The sequence below is a fragment of the Petaurus breviceps genome, unplaced genomic scaffold, assembly GCF_028583685.1.
Source record: "Petaurus breviceps papuanus isolate PSGF00001 unplaced genomic scaffold, PetGlider_PUasm1.0 90842, whole genome shotgun sequence".
Classification (NCBI taxonomy): domain Eukaryota; kingdom Metazoa; phylum Chordata; class Mammalia; order Diprotodontia; family Petauridae; genus Petaurus; species Petaurus breviceps.
This window is the reverse complement of record NW_027187358.1, coordinates 4,502,376-4,524,902: the sequence shown is the minus strand read 5'-3', so window position 1 is coordinate 4,524,902 and position 22,527 is coordinate 4,502,376. Positions and strand designations below refer to the sequence as shown.

Sequence of the window (22,527 nt, the reverse complement as noted above, 5' to 3'; positions counted from 1 at the left end):
CCTCAAACATGAATCAAAGAGAAAAGTTAAGAATCATTAGAATACCTGAAAGTCATGAATAAACAGTCTAGAAACCATGTTTCAAGAAATCATAATAGGAACCTGTCCAAATCTCTAGAACCTGAGGGCAATGAAGACATAGAAAAAAAAACCCATCAATCACCCCCTGAAAGAAAACTCAGAATTAATTCCAAGGAACAATACAGCCCAAATTCAGTATTTCTAGGTTTTAAAAAAATACTGCAGGGGCAGCTAGGTGGCACAATGAACAGAGCATCGGCCCTGAAGTCAGAAGGACCTGAGTTTAAATCCAGCCTCAGACACTTGACACACTTACTAGTCGTGTGACCTTGGGCAAGTCACAACCCCAATTGCCCTGCTTCCCCCTTCCAAAAAAAAAAGCAAAAAAAAAAAAAATACTGCAAGCAGGCAGAAAGATGGAATTCAAGGAGCCAGTCAGGATCATACAAGGTTTAGTAGCCATCACCATAAAGAAGTGGAAAGTTTGGAAGATGAAAATGCAGAAGGCAAAGGATAGAGGTTTACAACCAAAATTAATTTAACCAGAAAAACTGAGTATAATTTTACAGGGGACGGGGAGGAGGGAGAAAGAGACATTTAATAAAACAGAGGACTTCCAATGATGAAAAGATGACAGCTGAGTAGAAACTTTGAAATATAAACCCAGGAGTCAAGAAAACATAAAAAGGTAAACATGAATTAAAAAACCACAAGGGATTAAAAACAATAATAAACTATTTGTGTTCTAAGAAGGGGAAATGTATCTCCATTGAATTCTATCATCATCAGGGATCATAAAAGGAGTTTAGTCAGAAAGTCTAAGAATGTTTAAGTAATGTCTTGATAACATTTAAAAAAAGGAATGGGGAGGTAGGGGGAAAGGAATAAAAAATGTAGAATGGAAAAGAGAGGAAGGAGGAAGAAAATTATCTCACTCAATTGGTGTGCACAAGTAAAAGTCTATACAAACAGGTAGGAAAAGGTAGGGATGGACCTGCAACGCTTGAATCTCTCATCTGAACTGGTCAAAGGAGAGAAAAATATACAGTTGGATGTAGAAATTCATTTCACCCAATGGGGAAACAGGAAAGGAAACGACAGAAAAGGAGAGAAGGGAATGATAATAAGAAAGAGGAAAGGTTAAAGGAGTGATTAGTCCTAAGTAAAACAAATTTTAAAAGAGTGTATGACAGTAAATGCCATAAATATGAAGTGCAAGGGAAAATAGTACAATCTTAGTAAATGAGAATTGGAAGCAAAAAGTTTTGCCATCCTATTAGAATGTTCCAAAAATGTCAAGGCAGTTGCTGATATCTAGTTGTGAACAAATAGAAATGTATTGCTTACCACTTAGAGAGAGAGAGAGAGCGACAGAGAGCGACAGAGAGTGACAGAGAGAGCAGGTGAATGACAAGAGCACAGAATCTGGAGAAACAACTGTAACTGTGAATGGAATGAACTTACCCACTAAACAGGAAAGGCTAATAGATTGGATTAGAAAGCAGAACCCAACAATGTTGTTTATTTTTTTTAAAAAACACCTGACACAGAAAGAAGCATAGTTTTTTTTATATTATATATCATATTTTATACATTTAAATACTTTCAACAATAGAAGAAAGAACAAATCAACAAATAAGTGGCTGAAGCAAAATTTTTGCTGAATTAGAAAAAGGCTGAGGTTGCAATCATGATCTCAGACAAAAGAACAGCCAAAATAGATTTAACTGAGAGATAAGCAAAAAAAAATCACATTTTGCTGAAAGGTACTATAGAAAATGAGTTGATATAAATACTAAGCATATATTACCAAAAGGCCTAGCATCTAAATAATTAAATCAAAAGTTAAATGAGTTAAAGGGAGACAGATAATAAATATATTATAGTGGAGGATCTAGACTTACTCCTGAGACCTAAACCAAATTAACCAAAAAATGAACAAAAAAGAAGTGAAAGATCTGAAGAGAACTACAGAAAAGTTAAATATAAGCCTCTGGATATTACTGAATGGGAATAAAAGTATATGTAACATATATACAGAATATATGTATCAGCTATATACAGTACATTAAAAAAACTGATCATGTATTAGGGGCATTAAGAACCTCAGAAACAAATACAGAACATTAAAAATAGTAAATATATATTTTATGAACCACAGTGAAATAAAAAGTGCATTAAATAACTGATGAAAATTTTAAAAATTATTTGGATACTAAATTACTTAATCCTAAAGAATGTGTAGGTCAAATAACTATTTCATCAAAGATAATGACAATAAGGGAACATAAAATATTAGGGATGCAAAAAAAGCAATGCTTAAGAAAAAAATCATCCAAAGAATACTCAAGAGAAAATTTCTCTCTCTAAACACTTTCATCAATAAAAGAAAAAAGAGATGAACAAATTGTGTATGTAACTTAAAAAAACCTAGAAAAATCAGTATTTTTTAAAAAACCCAATTAAACACTAAAACTACAAATCCTGAAAATCAAATCAGATTATCAAAATTCAAAACAAAAAAATGGATTTAACAAATAAAACTGGGACATGGTTTTTCAGAGGGGAAATAGATAAATCACTGGCTAACTTGATTTTTTAAAAAAGAAAAAATAAATTGCCATTATCAACAATGAAAAAAGTATAAATTCACAGCCAAGGAAAAATAAAAAATTATTATAATAGAAATATTTCACCTAATTATATGTTCCAAAACTAGCCATTTAGATGAAAGTAAACAAATGAACAAATATTTTTTTAAAATGTAAAATGCCCAGATTAAAACAAGAAACAGAAGATTTATATAACTCAATCCAAGAAAAAGAAACTGAAAAAGACATAAGTGGATTTCCAAAGAAAAAAATTCCAGTATCTCATTAATTTACAAGCAAATTCTATCAAAATTTTATTAATTTATTTTGTTTTCAACATTCACTTCCATAATATTTTGAGTTCCAAATTTTCTCCCCATCTCTCCCCACCCTAAAATGGTGTGCATTCTGATCACTCCTTCCCCCAAACTGCCCTCTTTTCTATCACACACAGCCCCACTTCTCTTATCCCCTTCCTTTCTGTTTTCCTATAGGGTAAAGACAGATTTCTATACTCCATTGCCCATATATCTTATTTCCCAGTTGCATATAAAAACAATTTTTAACATCCATTTTTATAACTTTGAGCTCCAAATTCTCTCCCCTCCTCTCCCCCTGCCATGAGAAGGCAAGCAATTCAACATAGGTAATACATGTGTAGTTATACAAAACACTTCTATAATAGTCATGTTGTGAAAGACACATATTTCCCTCCATCCTATCCCTCCGATTTATTCTATTCTCTCCTCTGACTGTCCCTCATCAAAAGTGTTTGCTTCTGAATACCCCTGCCCCCACTCTGCCTTCCCTTCTATCATCTCCCCTCTCTTATCCTCTTCCCCCCTACTTTCCTTCAGGGTAAGTTCTATTTCCATAGCCAGTGGAGTGTGTATGTTATTCCCTTCTTAAGCAAAATCCAATGAGAGTAAGGTTCATTCATTCCCTCTCACCTCCCCCTCTTCCCCTCCACTGTAAAATTTAGCTTTTTCTTTCTTCTTTTTAAATATGAGATAATTTACTCCATTCTACCTTTCCCTTCCCTTTCTCCTTCTTCCAGTACACTCCTCTCACCCATTAATTTTATTTTTTAGATATCATTCCTTCATATTCAACTTACCCTCTGCCCTTTGTCTATAGATATAGCTATATCCCTCCCACTACCCTAATACTGAGAAAGGTCTCATGGGCTACAAATAACATCTTTCCATGTTGGGATGAAAACAGTTCAGTTTTAATGAGTCCCTTATGATTTCTCTTTCCTGCTTACTTTTTCATGCTTCTCTTGAAAATTTTAAAGTCAAATTTTGTACTCTGCTCTATTCATCAAGAACAACTTGGAAGTCCTCTATTTCATTGAATTTCCATTTTTTCCTCAAGAAGGATTATACTCATTTTTGCTGGGTAGTTGATTCTGGGTTTTAATCCTAGCTCCTTTGACCTCTGGAATATCATATTCTAAGTCCTCTGATCCCTTAATGTAGAAACTGCTAAATCATGTTATCCTGATTCTGTTTCCACAATACTTGAATTGTTTCTTTCTGGCTGCTTGAAATATTTTCTCCCTGACCTTTGAACTCTGGAATTTGGCTAGAATATTTCTAGGAGTTCTCCTTTTGGGATCTCTTTCAGGAGGTAATTGGGGGATTCTTTCAATTTCTATTTTACCCTCTGGTTCTAGAATATCAGGGCAGTTTTCCTTGATAATTTCTTTAGAGACAATGTCTAGGCTCTTTTTTTGATCATAGCTTCCAGGTAGTCCAATAATTTTTAAATTCTCTCTCCTAGATCTATTTTCAAGGTCAGTTGTTTTTCCAATGGGATATTTCACATTGTCTATTTTTTCATTCTTCTGATTTTGTTTTATAAATTCTTAATTTCTCATAAAGTCATTAGGTTCCATTTGCTCCATTCTGAATTTTTAAGGCATTATTTTCTTCATTGAGCTTTTGGACTTCCTTTTCCATTTGGCCAATGCTGCTTTTTAAGGTATTCTCCTTATTGACTTTTTGGATTTCTTCTGCCATTCGGGTTAGTCTATTTTTTAGGGTGTTATTTTCTTTAATATTTTTTTGGATGTCCTTTACCAAGGTGTTCAATTGTTTTTCATTATTTTCTCACATGACTCACATTTCTCTTCCCAATTTTGCCTCTACTTAGCTTACCTGATTTTCAAAATCCTTTTTGAGCTCTTCCATGGCCTGCAACCAATTCATAATTTTCTTAGAGGCTTTGGATGTAGGAGTTTTGACTTTGTTACCTTCTTCTGGCTCTCTGTTTTGATCTTCATTGTCCCCTAAATTAAGACTCTATAGTCTGACTTTTTTTTCCGACTGTTTGCTCATTTTCCCAGCCAATTACCTGACTTTTTAACTCTTTGTTAAAGTAGGACTCTGCTTCTGGTGTAGAGTATGTACTGTCCCAAGCTTCAGGGGTTTTGTGCAGCTGTTTTCAGAAATACTTTTAGGGATTTGCCGATTTTCAGTTCTTCCAAGGTGGTATGATCAAAGCAGAGGTGTTTATTCCTCTCCTGACCTGTGCTCTTGTCTATGAGTGACCACAGTGAGTATTCTTTTCTATCTTGGAACTGTGAGGAGGATTCCCTCTCCACACCAGCCCTTGTCCTCTCCCCAGAACTGCCTTTCCCAGGACTGCAACAGAGATCCAAGTACAGGCTAAGCAAGAAAATCCTGCCTCAGTGCCAGCAAACAGATCCCTGTAATCTCACTCTGATCAGTCACTCAATCCCTCTATCATCTGTTGCCTGAGAGCTCCAAACGTAGTCGTTGCTACTGCCACCACCACCACCCTGGGGGCTGGGGTCAGACCATGCTCCTCTCTCACCCAGATCCAACAGACCTTTCCTACTGACCTTCTAAGTTGTCTTTACTTTTTGTAGGCTGAGAAGTCTGGAAACCTCCACAGATGCCAGTGATTCAGTCCTGAGGCCTGCTCTGATTAGTCTGGGCCTGGTCTGTGCTCCTCTCTCAGACTGGCACAACAGACCTTTCCTGTTGACCTTCCAGGTTTTCTTGGGCTGGAAATGTGTTTAACTCTGTCATTTTGTGGGTTCTACTGCTCTAGAATTCATTTAGAGTCATTTTTTACAAGTATTTGGAGAGGTTTGGGGGAGTTCTTGAGAAAATCCCTGTTTTTATTGTACCATCTTGGCTCTACCCCGTCTATCAAATATTTAAAGAATTATTAATTCCAATACTGCTAAGGCTGATGGAAATAGGAAAAGGGGATCTATCCAATACCTCCTACAATACAAATATGATCTTGATAACTAAACCAGAGAAAGAAAACCACAGATTGATAACCCCTAATGAATATTGATACAAACATTTTAAATAAAATATTAACAAGGAGACTAGAGTAATGTATCACAAAGATAATACTTTGACCAGAATGGATTTATATCAGAAAGAGAACTGGTTTGATATTAAGAAAAAAGTAAACATAATTGATAATATTAATAAGAATAATGAAAATCACATGATTACATATATGGGAAAAAGATTTTTAAAAGATACAACACCTATTCCTATTTAAAAACAACAACACTAGAAAGCATAAAAATAAATGGACCTTTCTTAACTATGAAAAGTATTATTCATACAAAACCAAGAGCCAGCATTATCTGTAACAGGAATAAAACTCAAGAGCCTTTCTAATAAGAACAGGGATAAAGCAAAGATGTCCATTATCACCACTGCTGTTTAATACAGCCCTAGGATTGTTAGCAATAGCAATACAAAGATACAGGAAAAAATAAAGGCAAAGAAAAAGTAAAAGTATCACTTTTTGCAGATGATATGATGATTTACTTAGAGAACCCCAGAGAGTCATCTAAAAACTAGCTGAAACAAAGAACTTCAGAAACATTGCAGGATATGCAGTAAATCCACATAAATGATCAGCATTTTTAGATATTATCCAAAAAATAATACAACAGGAACATACAGAAAGACAAATTCCATTAAAAATATCTACAGGAGGGGAGGCTAGGTGGTGCAGTGAATAGAGCACCAGCCCCTGGGTTCAAATCTGGCCTCAGACACTTAACACTTACTAGCTGAGTGACCTTGGGCAAGTCACTTAACCCCAACTGCCCTCCCTCCCCCCTCCAAAAAAAAAGCAAAAAAATTCTATAGGAAATATAAACTATTTGGGGGTCTACTTGCAAAGACACATAGAAACTACATGAACACAACTACAAAACACTCTTTACATAAAGATGTAAATGATCAGAGAAATGTTAAATGTTTAATTACTCAATTAAATCTTATTGCGTAGACCAAGCCAATACAATAAAAATTATAATCCTATCTAAATTAATTTACTTATTCAGCACTATGCCAATCAAAAAAACCAAAAGATTAATCTATAGCATAGAAAAAATAACAAAATTCATCTAAAAAAACTAAAAGTCAAGAGTGTGAAGAAAATTAGTGGAAAAAAATGAGAAGGAAGGGACCTACCAGTTCAGTATCTCAAACTATATCATAGAAGATTAATCATCAAAACAATTTGGTACTAGGTTGAATAGAGAGGTTGATCAGTGGAACAGATTAAGTATGCTAAATATAGAAGGAAACAAACACAGTGACCTACCATTTGGTATACCCAAAGAACCCAACTTTTGGGCAAGAATTCATCATTCAAAAAAAACTGTTGGGAAAACTGGAAAGTAGTCTGGCAGAAGCATGATATTAACCAATATTCACACCATATTTCATCCAAGATAAGCTCCAAATGGGTACATGATTTAGACATGAAGTGACATCATGAATAAATTAAAGAAGTAAGACCTAACTTGTCAGATCTATGAATAGGGGAAATTTATAATGAAACATGAGAAACAGAGGATCACAGAAGGTAAAATGGACAATTCTGATTACATAAAATTAAAGTTTTTACACAAACAAAAGCAACGTGGCAAAAATTAGAAGAGAAGGCAAATGGGAGAAAAATCCTTGCAATAAGTGTCTGATAAAGATCTCTCATCTCTAAGATATGTAAGAACCTGATTCAAATTCGTAAGAATAGGAATCAAGTTATCAATCACCATATGAAAAAAAACTAAGTCACTGTTAGAGAAACATAAAACAACTCTAAATTTCCACCTCATACCCATAAGATTGGGAAAGTTGAAAAAAAAAAGGAAAAAAAACAAATGCTAGAAGAGTCTATGATCAGATCTACTAATGTACTCTTGGTGAAGCTGTGAATTGGTCCAGCTCTTCCAGGAAGCAATTTAGAAGTATGCACAAAAATCTATTAAATCTGGCATATTTTTTGACCCAGACTACTGGCTAGATCTATAATACCCCAAAGAAAAAGATCAAGGAAAGAGAAGAAGAATCTGTACAAAAATATTTGTAGCAACTCTTTTTGGGGTAGCAAAGAATTAGAAAATGAGGAGGTACCCATCAACTGGGGAAAGGGAATAGAATAATTATTTGTATAGTGCTTACTACATGCCAGATACCATGCTAAATGTTTTTTTACAAATATTATCTCATTTGACTGGTGTCAGTAAGACCTGAGTTCAAATCCAGCCCCAAAAACTTATGAGCTGTGTAACCTTGGGCAAGTCAACTAACCTGCCTGCCTCAATTTCCTTACCTGTATAATGAAGGGAAATAACATCTAGCTCCCAGAATTGATAGGACCCAATGAGAGAAGATTTACCAAGTGTTTAGTACAGTGCCTGGCACATAGTTTGTTCTACAATTTGGTTTAAGAAGCACTGAAGGGATTGCCAGTGGAAAAAGTTTAAGAAGTCTTGCTCTATATAAATGCTAGCTATTATGACCTTCACTATTACTACAATCTTGCAAGGTAAGTGTTATTATTATCCCTATTTTACAGTTGAAGAAACTGAAACAAACAGAGGTTAAGAGACTTGTCCAGGGTCACTCAGATAGTGTCTGAGGCCTCATTTGAACTCAGGTCTTCAGGTTTCCAGTCTCATCATCTTATACCCTGTACCATCTTTCTACTGGGAAGCTGTGGTATATGAAGGTGAAGGAACACTACTTTGCCATAAATGGTGAAAGGGATAGTTTCAGAAAAACCTGGGGAGACTTATATGAACTAACACAAATTGAAATTAGCAGAATTAGAACAATTTATACAATATATTGTTAAAGCACATAACTTTGAAAGACTTGGAATCTCTCATCAACACAATGACAATCACAATTCCAGAGAACTTATGATGAAACATGCTACTCACCTCCTGATCATGTGAATTATGGATTCAGAGTGGTAACTGAGGCTTTTCTTTCCTTCTTTTTTTTTGGGGGGGGGATAAGGGAAGGAAGGAATGATCAGTATGGAAATTTGTTTTATTCAATTATATATGTATGTAACATGGAGTGTTGTTCTTGCTTTCTCAATATGAAGGGAAGACAAAGAGGGAGAGAAGGAAGATCTTAGAAAATTAAATTAAAATCAATTTAAAAAATAAATGCTGATTGTTTAATCATTCAAAATAGCTTCCACTTTTATAAATTTAAATTCTAATACAATGTTGCCATTAGCTGCCATTTCCCTCTGCTCAGCAAGCAACTTAAATGTTTTAAGTTCTAAGGAACTAAAATTTTTAGGAGCTTTTGGTCTCCTTAGGGTACTTCATTTACAACTGTGAAACTTCTGTATGATATTCCATCATTTCTTCCACTTATTAGAATATAAACTTCAAAGCAGAGATCGGTTCATTCTTTGTATATGTATCCACAAGCCTATCACAGTACCTACTACATAGTATATATACTTAATAAATTCTCAACAGATTTATTTAAAAAATAAAAGAAACCAAGTGATAGAATATTAGAAGTAGAAACATCTCAAACAAGAGAAACACAACAAGGTTAGGTAAATATAGTTATAAGAAGCCATGAAAAGGGCGGCTAGGTGGCGCAGTGAATAGAGCACCAGCCCTGGAGTCAGGAGGACCTGAGTTCAAATTTGACCTCAGACACTTAACACAAAAACTAGCTGTGTGACCTTGGGCAAGTCACTTAACCCCAACTGCCCTCCAAAAAGAAAAAAAAAAGAAGCTAGGAAGAAATTAAATGAACGATTTCATATTTCTAAGATATCAACCAGTCCAGACATTCCCTCCACTAATGTGCAGAACCTGTTTAAGTCCAAAGTCAGGAAGTAGGGTGGAAAAATGTTCAAACAAAAAAAGAAACCCACCATATAGAGTTCTTATGGTGATTCAATATGAAAACTCAGAATAAAATGTCTCCCCAACATCTGCAAGAAAAACCTTAATGAAATAGATCTTGGGCACAAATTCAACTATAATTCCTGGTTGAAGCAAGAGTTGGAAAAGTTTTAAATTTTTTAATAAAGTGAAAGCTCTAAACAAAAAAATGGAAATGAAATTCAAGGTATAGAAGAAAGAATTTAAAAGGGAATAAACAGCTTAAAATAGGATGTACCAAAGCTTTTTCAGGCAAAAGATTCCCTGAGCGGGGCTATGTTGCACAGTCAATAAAGCACCAGCCCTGTAGTCAGGAGGACCTGAGTTCAAATCTGGCCTGAGACACAGCGAGGTGGGGCAGTGAATAAAGCAACAGCTCTGAAGTCAGGAGGACCTGAGTTTAAATCCAGCCTCACACACTTGACACACACTAGCTGTGTGACCTTGGGCAAGTCACTTAACTCCTCCTCCAAAATAAAAAGATTCCCTGAAAATCAGCCAAATAGAACTCAATGACTACATGAAAAACAAAGACAAATGATTGAAAAAATAGGAGAAAATGTAAGGTACCTCAGAGCAAAAACATTTGACTTGGAAAATATCTCAAAGAGAAATAATTTAAGAATCACTGGAATACCTGAAAGCTATGAATAAAAAAAAAGGGGGGGGAGCCTACAATAAAATAAATAAAATAAAGCCTACAAATAATCACATATGGCTAATACAAAAATTTGTTTTGCATGACTACATATTATTTATAATGAATTCCATTCTTCTTGGCTTCTCAAAGGGTGGGAGACTGAAAAGGGGAGAAACAATTTGGAACTAAAAATACAAAATTGAATTTTTTTTAAATTATTTTAAAAAAAACTACTCAGATCTCTTAGAACCTAAGGGCAAAGAGAACAAGAAAGAGAATTTCCCCAACAGCAAAACCAAAGTGAAAACTTCCAAGAACATTATAGCCAAAATCCAGAATTTCCATGTCAAAGAAAAAATACTAAAAGCAAGGGAGAAAAAAAGGAATTCAAGTACCAAGAAACTACAAGATCTTACAAGATTTAGCATCCTCTGTATTAGGTACAAAGAATTTGGAATGTGATAGGCCAGATGGCAAAGTAAATGTTTACAACCAAAAAGTAACTTACACAGAAAAACTAAGTATAATAATCTGAGGGGAAAAACAGACCTTTAATTAGACTTCCAACTTCCTGATAAGAAGACCAAAGTTACATAAAAATTTTGAACTAGAAACATAAGAATCAAGAGAAACATGAAAAGGTAAACATGAATGATGGCAAAAGACTAAACAAGGATAAACTTTTTTTTTTTTTGCTTTTTGGACGGCAATTGGGGTTAAGTGACTTGCCCAAGGTCACATGGCAAGTTTTTTGTTTTAAGAGGCTGATTTTGCTGCCCTGAGATACTAGAACCTGAGCGTAAAACAGAAATCGAGAGAAGCCACCGGACACCTGCTGAAAGAGATCCCAAACTGAAAAGTCCTCGAAATGTTGTGGCCAAACTCCAGAACTACCGGATAAAAGAGAAAATACTTCAAGCGGCCAGAAAGAAACAATTCAAATATCAAGGGTCCACAGTGAGGATTGCACAGGATTTGGCAGCCTCTACACTAAAAGATCGGAGGCAGTGGAATACAATTTTCTGGAAGGCAAAAGAGCTCAGGTTACAACCAAGGATCACATACCCAGCGAGACTGAGCATATTCTTCCAGGCAAAGAGATGGTCATTCAACGATATAACAGAGTTCCAGACCTTCTTGATAAAAAAGCCAGAACTCAATGGAAAATTCAACCTCCAATTACGAGATGCAACAGTGACTTAGAAAGGTAAACAAGGAGAACACACACACACCCTGCTATTTGATAAGAGCAAACTGGTAATAGACAAGTAGAGGGTATGAGTATAAAATACACGAAATGACGATTTAAAAAAATCTTATTAAGGGCTACAAAGGGACTGCAATGGAAGAAAGGGAATGGATGAAGTGGAAAAGGGTAAATTATGCCACACATAGAGGCATAAAAACTGTATAGCAGAGGAAAAAAAGGGAGGGAGTTGGGAAGCATATGAGCTTTTCCCTCATTGGTTCTGGTACAAGGAGGGAATAACAACCAGTTAAGCATAGGACTCTATGGAGAAGAAACGCAAAAAGCATCATTTTAGAGGGAAAGAGGGGAGGGAGAGGAATTTCGCATGAGATTTGTTCCTGTCACTCTTGGTGCGAAGAAGAAATAACATACTTCATTAAGTATAAAAATATCCTACAGGCAGTAGGAGGGGGAAAGGGTTACGAAAAGGGGGGTGGGAGTGGTTTGTAGGGAGGGAAGTAGTAAGGGGAAAAGGGGAGGAAAAGGGAGGGGGCTGATAAGGGAACACTGAGGGAGGCAATGGTCAAAAGGAAAACTATTAAGGGGGGGAAGGGAGAAGGGAGGGAAAATATGAACATTAACAGGGGTGGGAATAGGATGGAGGGAAAGAAACAGATAACAATCATAACTGTAAATGTGAATGGAATGAACTCTCCCATAAAACGGAGACGGATAGCAGAATGGATTAGAAATCATAATCCTACAATATGCTGTTTACAAGAAACACATCTGAAACAGAGGGATATACACAAGGTAAAGGTAAAAGGTTGGAGTAAAATATATCATGCCTCAGCTAAAGTAAAAAAAAAGCAGGGGTAGCAATCCTTATCTCAGATAAAGCAAAAGCAAAAATTGACCTAATTAAAAGAGATAAGGAAGGAAACTATATCCTGTTAAAAGGCACCATTGAGAATGAAGCAATAACATTACTTAACATATATGCACCAAGTGGTGTAGCATCCAAATTCCTAGAGGAGAAGGTAAAGGAATTAGAGGAAGAAATAGATAGCAAAACTATACTAGTGGGAGACCTTAATCTCCCCCTCTCTGAACTTGATAAATCCAACCTCAAAATAAACAAGAAAGAAGTTAAGGAGGTGAACAGGATTTTAGAGAGGATAGGTATGATAGATCTCTGGAGAAAACTGAATGGGGATAAAAAGGAATATACTTTCTTCTCAGCGATTCATGGCACATACTCAAAAATTGACCATATCCTAGGGCACAAAAACTTCACAATCCTATGCAGTAAGGCAGAAATATTAAATGCATCCTTCTCAGATCATGATGCAATAAAAATTATATGTAATAAAGGGCCAGGGAAAGACAGACCAAAAACTAATTGGAAATTAAACAATTTAATCCTAAAGAATGAGTGGGTCAAACAAGAAATTATAGAAACAATCAGTAATTTCATTCAAGAGAATGATAATGAGACAACACACCAAAATTTGTGGAATACATTAAAGGCAGTTCTTAAGGGAAGTTTTATATCCCTCAGCAGCATACATGATTAAATTAGAGAAAAGGGAGCTCAATGAATTGGGCATGCAATTAAAAAACCTAGAAAAAGAACAAATTCAAGAGGCTGATTTTGAACTCTGGTCCTCCTGACTCTAGGACCTGTGCTCTATTCACTACGCCACCTAGCTGTCCCCCAAGGATAAACTTTTTATGTTCTAAAAGGGGAGGTAATACATGTGTTCCCTCTGAACCTTATCATAACCAGGGGTCACAGAGGGAGTTTAAAAGAGAAGCTATAAGTGGTTCTGTTGTATCTTGATGATCTTAAAAGAAGGGGGGGGGGGGAAGAGAAATATACTGGAGGTGGAGAAAGAAGAATTATGGGGTAATTGTTCCATATAATTGGATGTGCATTAGAAGTCTAAACAAAGAAGGAGGAAAGGGTGGAAGGAGTGGTTGACACCTGAACCACACTCTCATCAGAACTGGTCAAAAAAGGGAAAAACATACATATATAGGGTTTGGTACAGAAATAGACTTCACTAAATAGGGAAACAAAGAGAGAAAGGGGAGATGAGAGAAAGGACAAAAAGAAGAAGGGTAAGTTAAGGGAGGGATTGGTCCTAACCAAAACATTCCATACAAAAATACTGACAGCACTTCTTTCCATGGTTGCAAAGAATTGGAAAATGAGGGAGTACCCATCATTTGGAAAATGGATATACATAAAGTGTGATGAAATACTACTATGCTATAAGAAATAAGGAAATGGTTTCAGAGAAGCCTTGGAAGACTTCTTGAAATAATGAAAAGTAAAATTAGCAGAACTAGGAGAACAATTTATGCAATTACATTATTATAAAGACAACTATGAAAGAATTGGGACTTCTAATCAGCATAATGACAAACCACAATTCCGGGGGGCCTCAATGTTCTGCCTCCTGATATAGAAGTGAAGAACTTAGAATGCAAACTGAGACCATTTTCTCCAAACTATGGCAGTTTGGGAGTTCGTTCTGTTTCATTATACGTGTTTTCTAACAAGAGTTTTGTCTTTCTTTCTTTTTTTTAATGGGATGGGGGAAGGAGGTGTAGAGAAAAAAGACCTATTTATGTTCATTAAAAAAATTTTTAATAAATTATGGTATGGTAGTGGAATACTAGAATTATATTAAAAACCAAAGATCATGAGAAATACAAAGAAATTTGGAAGCATCATTATAAAATAATGTAATGCAAAAAAATTTTTTTAAAGACTGAGTACATACTATTATAACCAAATAAGAAAAAAGTAAGAATGAAAGAAAGAATATAAATTGGGACAGAGGAGGAATTATTAGATTTTACTCATTAAAATTAATTCATCTGAATACAAAAATTTACTAAACAAGTTTAGTTGATTGTCTTAATGTTGGATGTTATTGACAAAACATCTAATTTTTTAAAGGTGATTGTATAAGACTTCCTTAAGCAAGGCCTAAAAGCAAGCAAACATAGTACAAATATATTTGATAAACCCTAGATCACAAACTAATAGAGAAATGACTCAGATTTGATAAGAACTGTGGGGACAATTTGAAAACAATTGTCAGAAAAAAATTTAGAACAGGTTCTTAGAACATATTTCACAATAAAGTTCCAAATGGATAGGAAACACAAATTTGAAAGATCATGCATTAGAGACTGGAACTTTAACGCCTATGGTTAGACGGGAAATTTTCCTATGAAACTAATAATGGAAATGATCACAAAAAACAAAATAGATCATTTGTATTACATAAAATTAAAAATAATTGTACAAAAAAAATCAATATGATCAGACTAAATTGTTGATTGGAGGGAAACAATTTTCATATCAAATATCTCTAATAAAAGCCTAATATCCAAGATATATAGGGGAACTAAGATTAACAGTCACTGCCTAATAGATAATCAGTCAAAGATATGAGTAACCAGTTTTCAAAAGAAAAAAATGCAAACTAGCAACAAGATGATAAAAAATGCTCTTAATCATTATGAGAAATGTACATTTGTAAAACTCTGAGACTTTAATTCACATCCCGGAAATTGGCTAAAATATAGACAACATTGAAGAGAATGTGGGAAGCTTTAAGGCACACTATTATACCATCAGTAACGAAAGGACTTGGTCCATCTGTCCTAGAAAATAGTTTGGAATTATGTGAAAAATATTATTAAGTTTCTAATACCCTTTGACCCAGCAATACCATTTCTAGGCAAATACTTAAAGTCATACTGAAAGGTGCTACATGTACCAAAATATCTATAACACCACATTTTGGGGGTAGCAAGAAACTAGAAATATATTAGGTATTCATAGACTGAGGAATGACTGAACAAATTGTAGTCTATGACTAAACTGTGTCATAAGAAATGACAAATGGAAGAATTTCAGAAAAGCATTCCAAGACTTAGATGTACTGATACAGAGTAAGGAATAAAGGGTAACAGATATGATGCTTTAGTAATATAAACAAAAACACTAAAAACTACCTGGACTCTGATTAAATTCAATGACCAATCTTGACTCCAGAGGGCAGATGATAAAATACTCTTGCCCCTCTCTTTCTGAAGAGAGGGGAAAGAATATGGGTACAAAATGTAGCATAGTCTGTAAGACAAGAATTACACATTAGAGCTGGGAGTGACCTCAGAGGCCATCTAGTCCAACCCCTTCCTTTTAAAAATGAAGAAAACGAGACCCAGTGAAATGGTTAAATAACTAAATCAACAGTCACTTTGATGGGACACAGAGTAAAAGCAAAAAGTTACTGTCCTCAAAGAGTTTACAATCTAATGAGGGAAACAACATAATTGCAGAATATATGGAAGATAATATTATTAGGGACGACAGCAGTACCTGGGGGAACCAGAAAAGGTCTCCAGAAGGAGGTGACCCTTATCTTAAAGGATGACCACATGGAATCTCACATTTGGAAGTAAGAAGGGATAGCATGTTGAGAGTAGGTTAACAAGAGCCAGTGTAAAGAGACAAAGATGGGAGTTGGGTTCAAGGAACAGGATGTTGGACAGTATGACTAGATCACAGAATCTATGAAGGAAATATGTTAAGAAATTGGAAAAATAGATAGGCATCAGGTTGTTAAAAACTCTAATGCCATCAGTTTATCTTTGAATCTTGACATGATAAGAAGCCAATGAAATTAGCTGAGTAAAGGATGACATGGTCAGACTTACTTCTTAGAAAACAGTGGAAGATAGATTAGTGTGCAAAGAAACTTCAGGGAGTCCAATTAAAAGGATATTACAATAGTTCAGGTGTAAGTGATGGGGGTCTGAACTAGGATGGTGGTTAGATGAGTACAAGACAAGGAGACTCACATGTGAGGTGCTATAAAAGGATAGCAACTGTCTAGACATACAGGGTGAATGAGAAGTCAAGGATGGCACTGAGGTTACAAATCTAGATGACTAGAATGATGATACCTTCAAAAGTAATGAAGGTGAGAAGAGGGTTTGGGTAAAAATATGAATTATTTTGGACATGATGAATTCGAGCTGTCTGTCGGACCTCTAATCTGAAATATACAAAAAGTATCATTAATAATGTAGATATATGGTATATTGGGAAATGACTATGATTTAAAAAACAAAAGTCATCATGAAGACTTTTTTTAAAAGAAAAAAGGTCATTGATAACCACTGAAAGATCAATTTCAACCAAGCACTAACAATTTATGTTGAACAGCAAGAGGCTGAGAAAAATGGGTTGTGAGGAAACGAAGACAAAAAATGAGACAACTTTGGTGAAGTTTGATGAAGCCTATGGACGTCTCAAAATAATTTTAAATGGAACAAAAAAACCTAACTAGAATCGGAGATCCCTGAAGTAACTGGCAGTGCTGCTATTCACTATAAAAAGCACTAAATTGGCCTATTGTCCTAACACTCCTCTCTTACAGCAGTATTATATTCAAAATATCTTATATTTCTGTAGCATTTTTACAAAACTAGTTTTTAATGCCCTTCCATATGCATTATCTCACTTGATCCTTTCTATAACCCAAGAAGTAGTTAGGACAAGTTGTGGTATGCTTATTTTACATATGAGAAAATCAAAGGCCTTGTCTAATGAAAGAAACACTATTGGAAAACAGTTCATCTGGAAAAAAAACAGGATTTTAGAGGACTGAAAAAAAGAGTCAATAATGTCATATGTTTGCCAAGAAATATCTGATGACAGCTTAAGCAGCATTAAGACAGTCATAGCCATTGTTGACAGAGTTGTGTACTATTTAAACCATTTTGGAAAGGAACTTAGAATTATGAAAAGGCAATGACTTAATACCCATACCCTTTGACCAAGAGTTTCCACTGATACACACAAACACCAAGGAAGTCAATGACAAAAGATGAGACCTCATAATATACTAAGGTATTCATTGTAGCAAAGAATGGGGAACAAAGTAGATGCCCAGTAGTCAGATGTAAGAATGTACATCTTGTGATGTGAGAATGCAAGGAATATGATGAACATGTGATGAATATGATGAATACAAAGAAGCATGGGATAACTCATGTGAATAAATGAATGAAAAGTAAATAGTAACAGGAAAACAACATACACAACGACTTCAACAATGTAAATGGAAACAACAAACTAATCAAAACTGAATGTTGGGGCGGCTAGATGGCGCAGTGAATGGAGCACTGGCCCTGAAGTCAGGAGGACCTGGGTTCGGATCCAGCCTCAGACACTTAACACAAAAAAACTATAGCGGTGTGACCCTGGGCAAGTCACTTAATCCCAATTGCCCTCCAAAAAATAAAAAGGCAAGAAAATAATAAAAAACTGAATGTTGTGAAATTATTTTTACTAAGCTAAGCCCCAAAGAAGGGAGATTTAAGAAGATACCTCTCCCTACTTCTTTGCAAAAGACAGATAGTTTCCAAGAAAAAAGTGACAATATTGATCCTGTCACGGTCAGACTGAAAAAAGAATATTTTATTCCATTCAGGAAGTCACCTTTAAGGAAGGTCATTACAAGCTGGAGGACACATACAAAATAGGGAAGTTATGAAGGACTTTGAGGTTCCTGCCATGAGAATGGGGTCGAAATGGAAATGTTTAGCATGAGGAACAGAAGACATGGAAGCAAGAAGACAACCAAAATAATTGCCTTGGAGTATTTAAAGGGCTCTCACTTGGAAGGGGGAATTAGACCAATTCTATCTTGTCCCAAAGGAAGCACTAAAAGCAAATTTAGGCTTAACATAAAGAAAAATTTCTTCATAGAGCTATCCAAATTGGAGTTTCCTTAGAAGTTAGTTGGTTTCTTCTCACTTAAGATCTCCAAAGCAAAGATTAAAGCACTTTTCAGGTAAAGGGTAGCAGGGATTCTTTAGCTGGTATAGGTAGGACTAGTTAGCCATAAGAGCCTTTCCAAATTTGAAATTCTATGCTTTTGAAATTTAATCATATTAGTTTTGGCCTAACTTTCCCAATCTATTAAGATACATTTTTGGATACTGATTCTATGATTAAATGTACTAGCTATTCACTCCAGTTTTGTGGAATCAGTACATTTGGTAAACATGACAGTGTCTTTATGCATGCTATTAATAATAATTTTCAATAGAACAGGACCAAGGACAGATTATTAATGCAGCATTCCACTAGAAACCTCCATTCCAGGTGATATATCGTCATTATAAACCATGAATGCAGATGACTGAAGATGAAACACACTACCCACTTTTTAACAGGGATGTGGTCGACTTAAAATGCAGAATGAGATATCCAAACATAGCCAAGATGGAAATTATTTTCTCAACTATAAACATTTATTGTGAAGACTTTTTTATTGTTTGGAGGGGGCACCTAACAAAGAGAAGAAAAATTGCTTATAAAAATAAATTAATTTTTATGTGTATATATACATATACATGTGTATATATGTATGTTTATACATATATGTGTATATGTGTACAAACGCTTATCTACTTACTTATTACTATCTTTTAGCTGCTGTCATTAAGCTGTTGTCCCCACAAAAGAAAGATAAAGGTTGTCATTCAACAACCAGTTCCAAATCCATCTAAATCTAAGAGCTTCCTATCTATAAATATATTTACTATACAGAAATGTCCATGATCATGAAATAGTCAAAAAATGTCAGAAATTAAAGGAACCTACAGACTACCTTCCTAACTGATAATTAAGGAAAGCATACATTCAAAAAGGCATGACTTGTCCAAGATCACACGAGTAGTAGGGAAGGGGCAGATTTAAATCCAAGTCTTCTGGCTCTAAGCCTGGTGCTCTTCTGAGATACCATGTTACACCTTCTTTTTATTAACTATGGTCAAAATTATAACAGATACTATAAAGCTAAGAAAACTGATAGGAATAAAGGTAACATAGTATAACAGAAAACAGCATGTGAGTTGAAGTCAGGAGACCTGGGTTTTGACTCTGGCTCCAATATTTATAAATAGCTATGTGACCATAGATAGACACAAGTCTTAGTTTCTTCTGAAAATATAGATGATAATCTTTATTAACACCTACTTCACTCACACAGGTGTTGCAGATAAGGTGCTTTTTAAACTTTTCAGTTCTATAAAAATATGAGTTTTTATTTATTAGCCTAATAGTCATGATAAAACTGTTGAGAAATTAGTCTATGGAACACCAAACCCTAGTACCCAATAGGCCCAATATTACCTAATTTACAAAACTTCAGAGTTCCAAAGACTAAGATCATTGATATAAAGGAGATAGTAGTTCTCATCCTAAACAAAGTTTTTCATATATTTTGTACCATTAACAAACTTACAGATAGAATTTTCAACACTAGTATTTTGATTCTATGTAGAGTTTCTATTTTTTAAAAGAACTAGAAAAGCAAAGATATTTCAAAGATGCTGACAAAAGAAAATAGAAAAGGATAATACAGATATAATGAAGAAACAAATTCCCAATAAGAGTAGAAAGAATATCAGATTATTAGCAAGAAGTCTTAGGTCTGAACCTCACTTCTGTCACTTAAAACTTGTGTAACCTTAAATAAGTTACTTCACTACTCTGGGCCTCAGTTTTCTCACATTAAACTAAAGGAGTTAGATTATCTATCTATCTATCTATATACACACATATATACACGTATATGTATAGGCAGATGTATATACATGTGTATATATGCATATATATGTTTTTCATTTATATATGCATATATAGAAGTTTTCCATTTAAAGTTATGATACTTCACTTATAATTATTACACATTTTGACCAAGTAGTTCAAATAAAAGGACTTGAGTAAAAAAATTAGGTACACCTTCCCCCAAAAGAAAACTTTTGCCTATAAAAATCAATTAATTATAAAACATATCTTTCATAACTTTAATCCAATACATTAAACTCACAAAAGGAGAGTCACACCATGCTGATTCTTTGCTAAGGCACTTTAGGCAAAGGCTCCTATTTCTACATCATGACTAATTAATTAAATGATGCAATCTACAAGAAAAAAGTCTACTATAATCAACTATCAGGAAAATATATTAGATCTAAATGGATGAGAAAGACAGGTAGAAAAACAAGCAGCTATGAGAAAATAGAATAAAGTGCATAACACTCTCCACATGGTGCATAACCTAGAAAATAAAACATTAAAATGCCAAAATAAAAGAAAATTGACTTACTAGCATGCTTGTCTGCAAGCATTATAAGACTGTTGGAAATGTCTCGCCGTCTATAAAAGCATACTACTTTTGCTTCCACGTTGCCATTTGCGGTCTAAGAAAAAGGAAAAAAAAAACAAGTCATCTCTGCTGAATATTATATTCAAACAGCTTCCAAAAGAAGAGTACTCATGGTATACCATCAATTTATGAATTTCTTACATAATCCATTCAATACTTCTATATGATGAAATATGATAGTCAATATTCTTAGTAGCATTTAGTTTACTTTCATGAGTTACAAACATATCAACTCTTTTTACTCCTTGACTAGAGCACATAATATAATCAATATTCAGTTATGTTATAATTTACTGCAGCTGGTGCTCTCTCTACCCTACTCTCAACTCTCTATTAATTCTGAAAGCTTTCAAGAAAGTCTGTCATTCACTATGAAGCTTCATTTAAAAAAAAACTACCTACAATAGGTTATCACTTCTATTTTCAGACAAATTTTCCAAATTTCTCTGAAAACTTGGAGACACAACTAATTACGAATTAAAAGACCGAAGGAGACTATAAATGCAGCAGTAAAACTGTCAAATTTATGTAAATCAACAGCAATATTTTAGAATGAAACATATTGTAGAATTATTGCTCCCCAAAACTGTAGTCATTTAAATTCTAACCAAAATAATACCATATCTCAAAAATACTAGGATCAAAAACAGACTTCAAAATTACCAATTCAGCAATCCTATAAAGGAAAAAGATAAGCAAATGCAAATCACCCATCAAAAGCCTCAACTACTAGCTAATTATTTTTTTGTCACTGGAAATCCTAATGAAAATTCAAGGAGCAGATATCACAGTAAAATGGAAGGAGCTAAATTTGGAATCTGAAGACCTGGGTTTAAATCACCTTGCCTGCTGACTACTCAATGTCAGTTCTCTTCTCTGGGAGTCAGTTTCCTCATTCTCGACTATAAAATAAGGGGCTTGTCTAAATGACTTTTACTGTCACTTCCGGCTTTAAATTTTACGATCTTAAGTGGAAAACATGATGTTTCAACACTTTTTTTTTTGCACTGAATTCATCTTCAGTGGTGAGGTCTCTACTAGTAAGCACTACAAAGTTAATTTAGTCAGTGTGCCTGGCATGTTGTAAGGGCTTAATAAATGCTTGCTGGTTAATTAAAATGTGCTTATTCATAAAATGGAAGACATGCTTTCAGCTCCACCTAATTTCTTCTTTCATTTTCTCTTGACTGATTAATAAGGCAAGCCTCTGAGTTGTTAGTAGACATGTGGGGATATATAACACAGAGAGAGGTGCTTTGGTACCCCAACCTTTTCCCCACTATAGACCTCTGCATTCTTCCCAGCCTCAACTTGAGTTAACATTTCAGAAAAAAAAGGAAGTCTGGTAAAGTCTTTATGTTTCAATTCTTGTCTTCTCAATCCATTAGAGAAGAAGAAACTCTGAAATAAAAATCTGGTAACTTTTTCTGTCCCACTTCTTATCTCCTTCCCAATCCATTAGGAGAGAATAAAGTCTGATTCCTCCAGTTATGTTTCATTTTCCAAAGCTTCTCTTCATTACTTAATACATATCTGTTGTTAACTCCTAGCTTTCTGACTTACGATTTGCCTAGTTTTAGAGAGCTGTCTGAAAT

The 22,527-nt window shown here is 34.7% G+C and overlaps 1 protein-coding gene across 1 annotated transcript in view; it reads right to left on the bottom strand.

Moving 5' to 3' along the window:
- The window catches only part of MTA3 (metastasis associated 1 family member 3), a 207,845-nt gene that overhangs the window by 176,656 nt on the left and 8,662 nt on the right, over positions 1-22,527 (bottom strand). Inside the window, exon 3 of the mRNA XM_069071589.1 lies at positions 20,873-20,966. Within this exon, the coding sequence (XP_068927690.1) occupies positions 20,873-20,966 (94 nt within the window). The remainder of the gene's footprint in view (positions 1-20,872; positions 20,967-22,527) is intronic.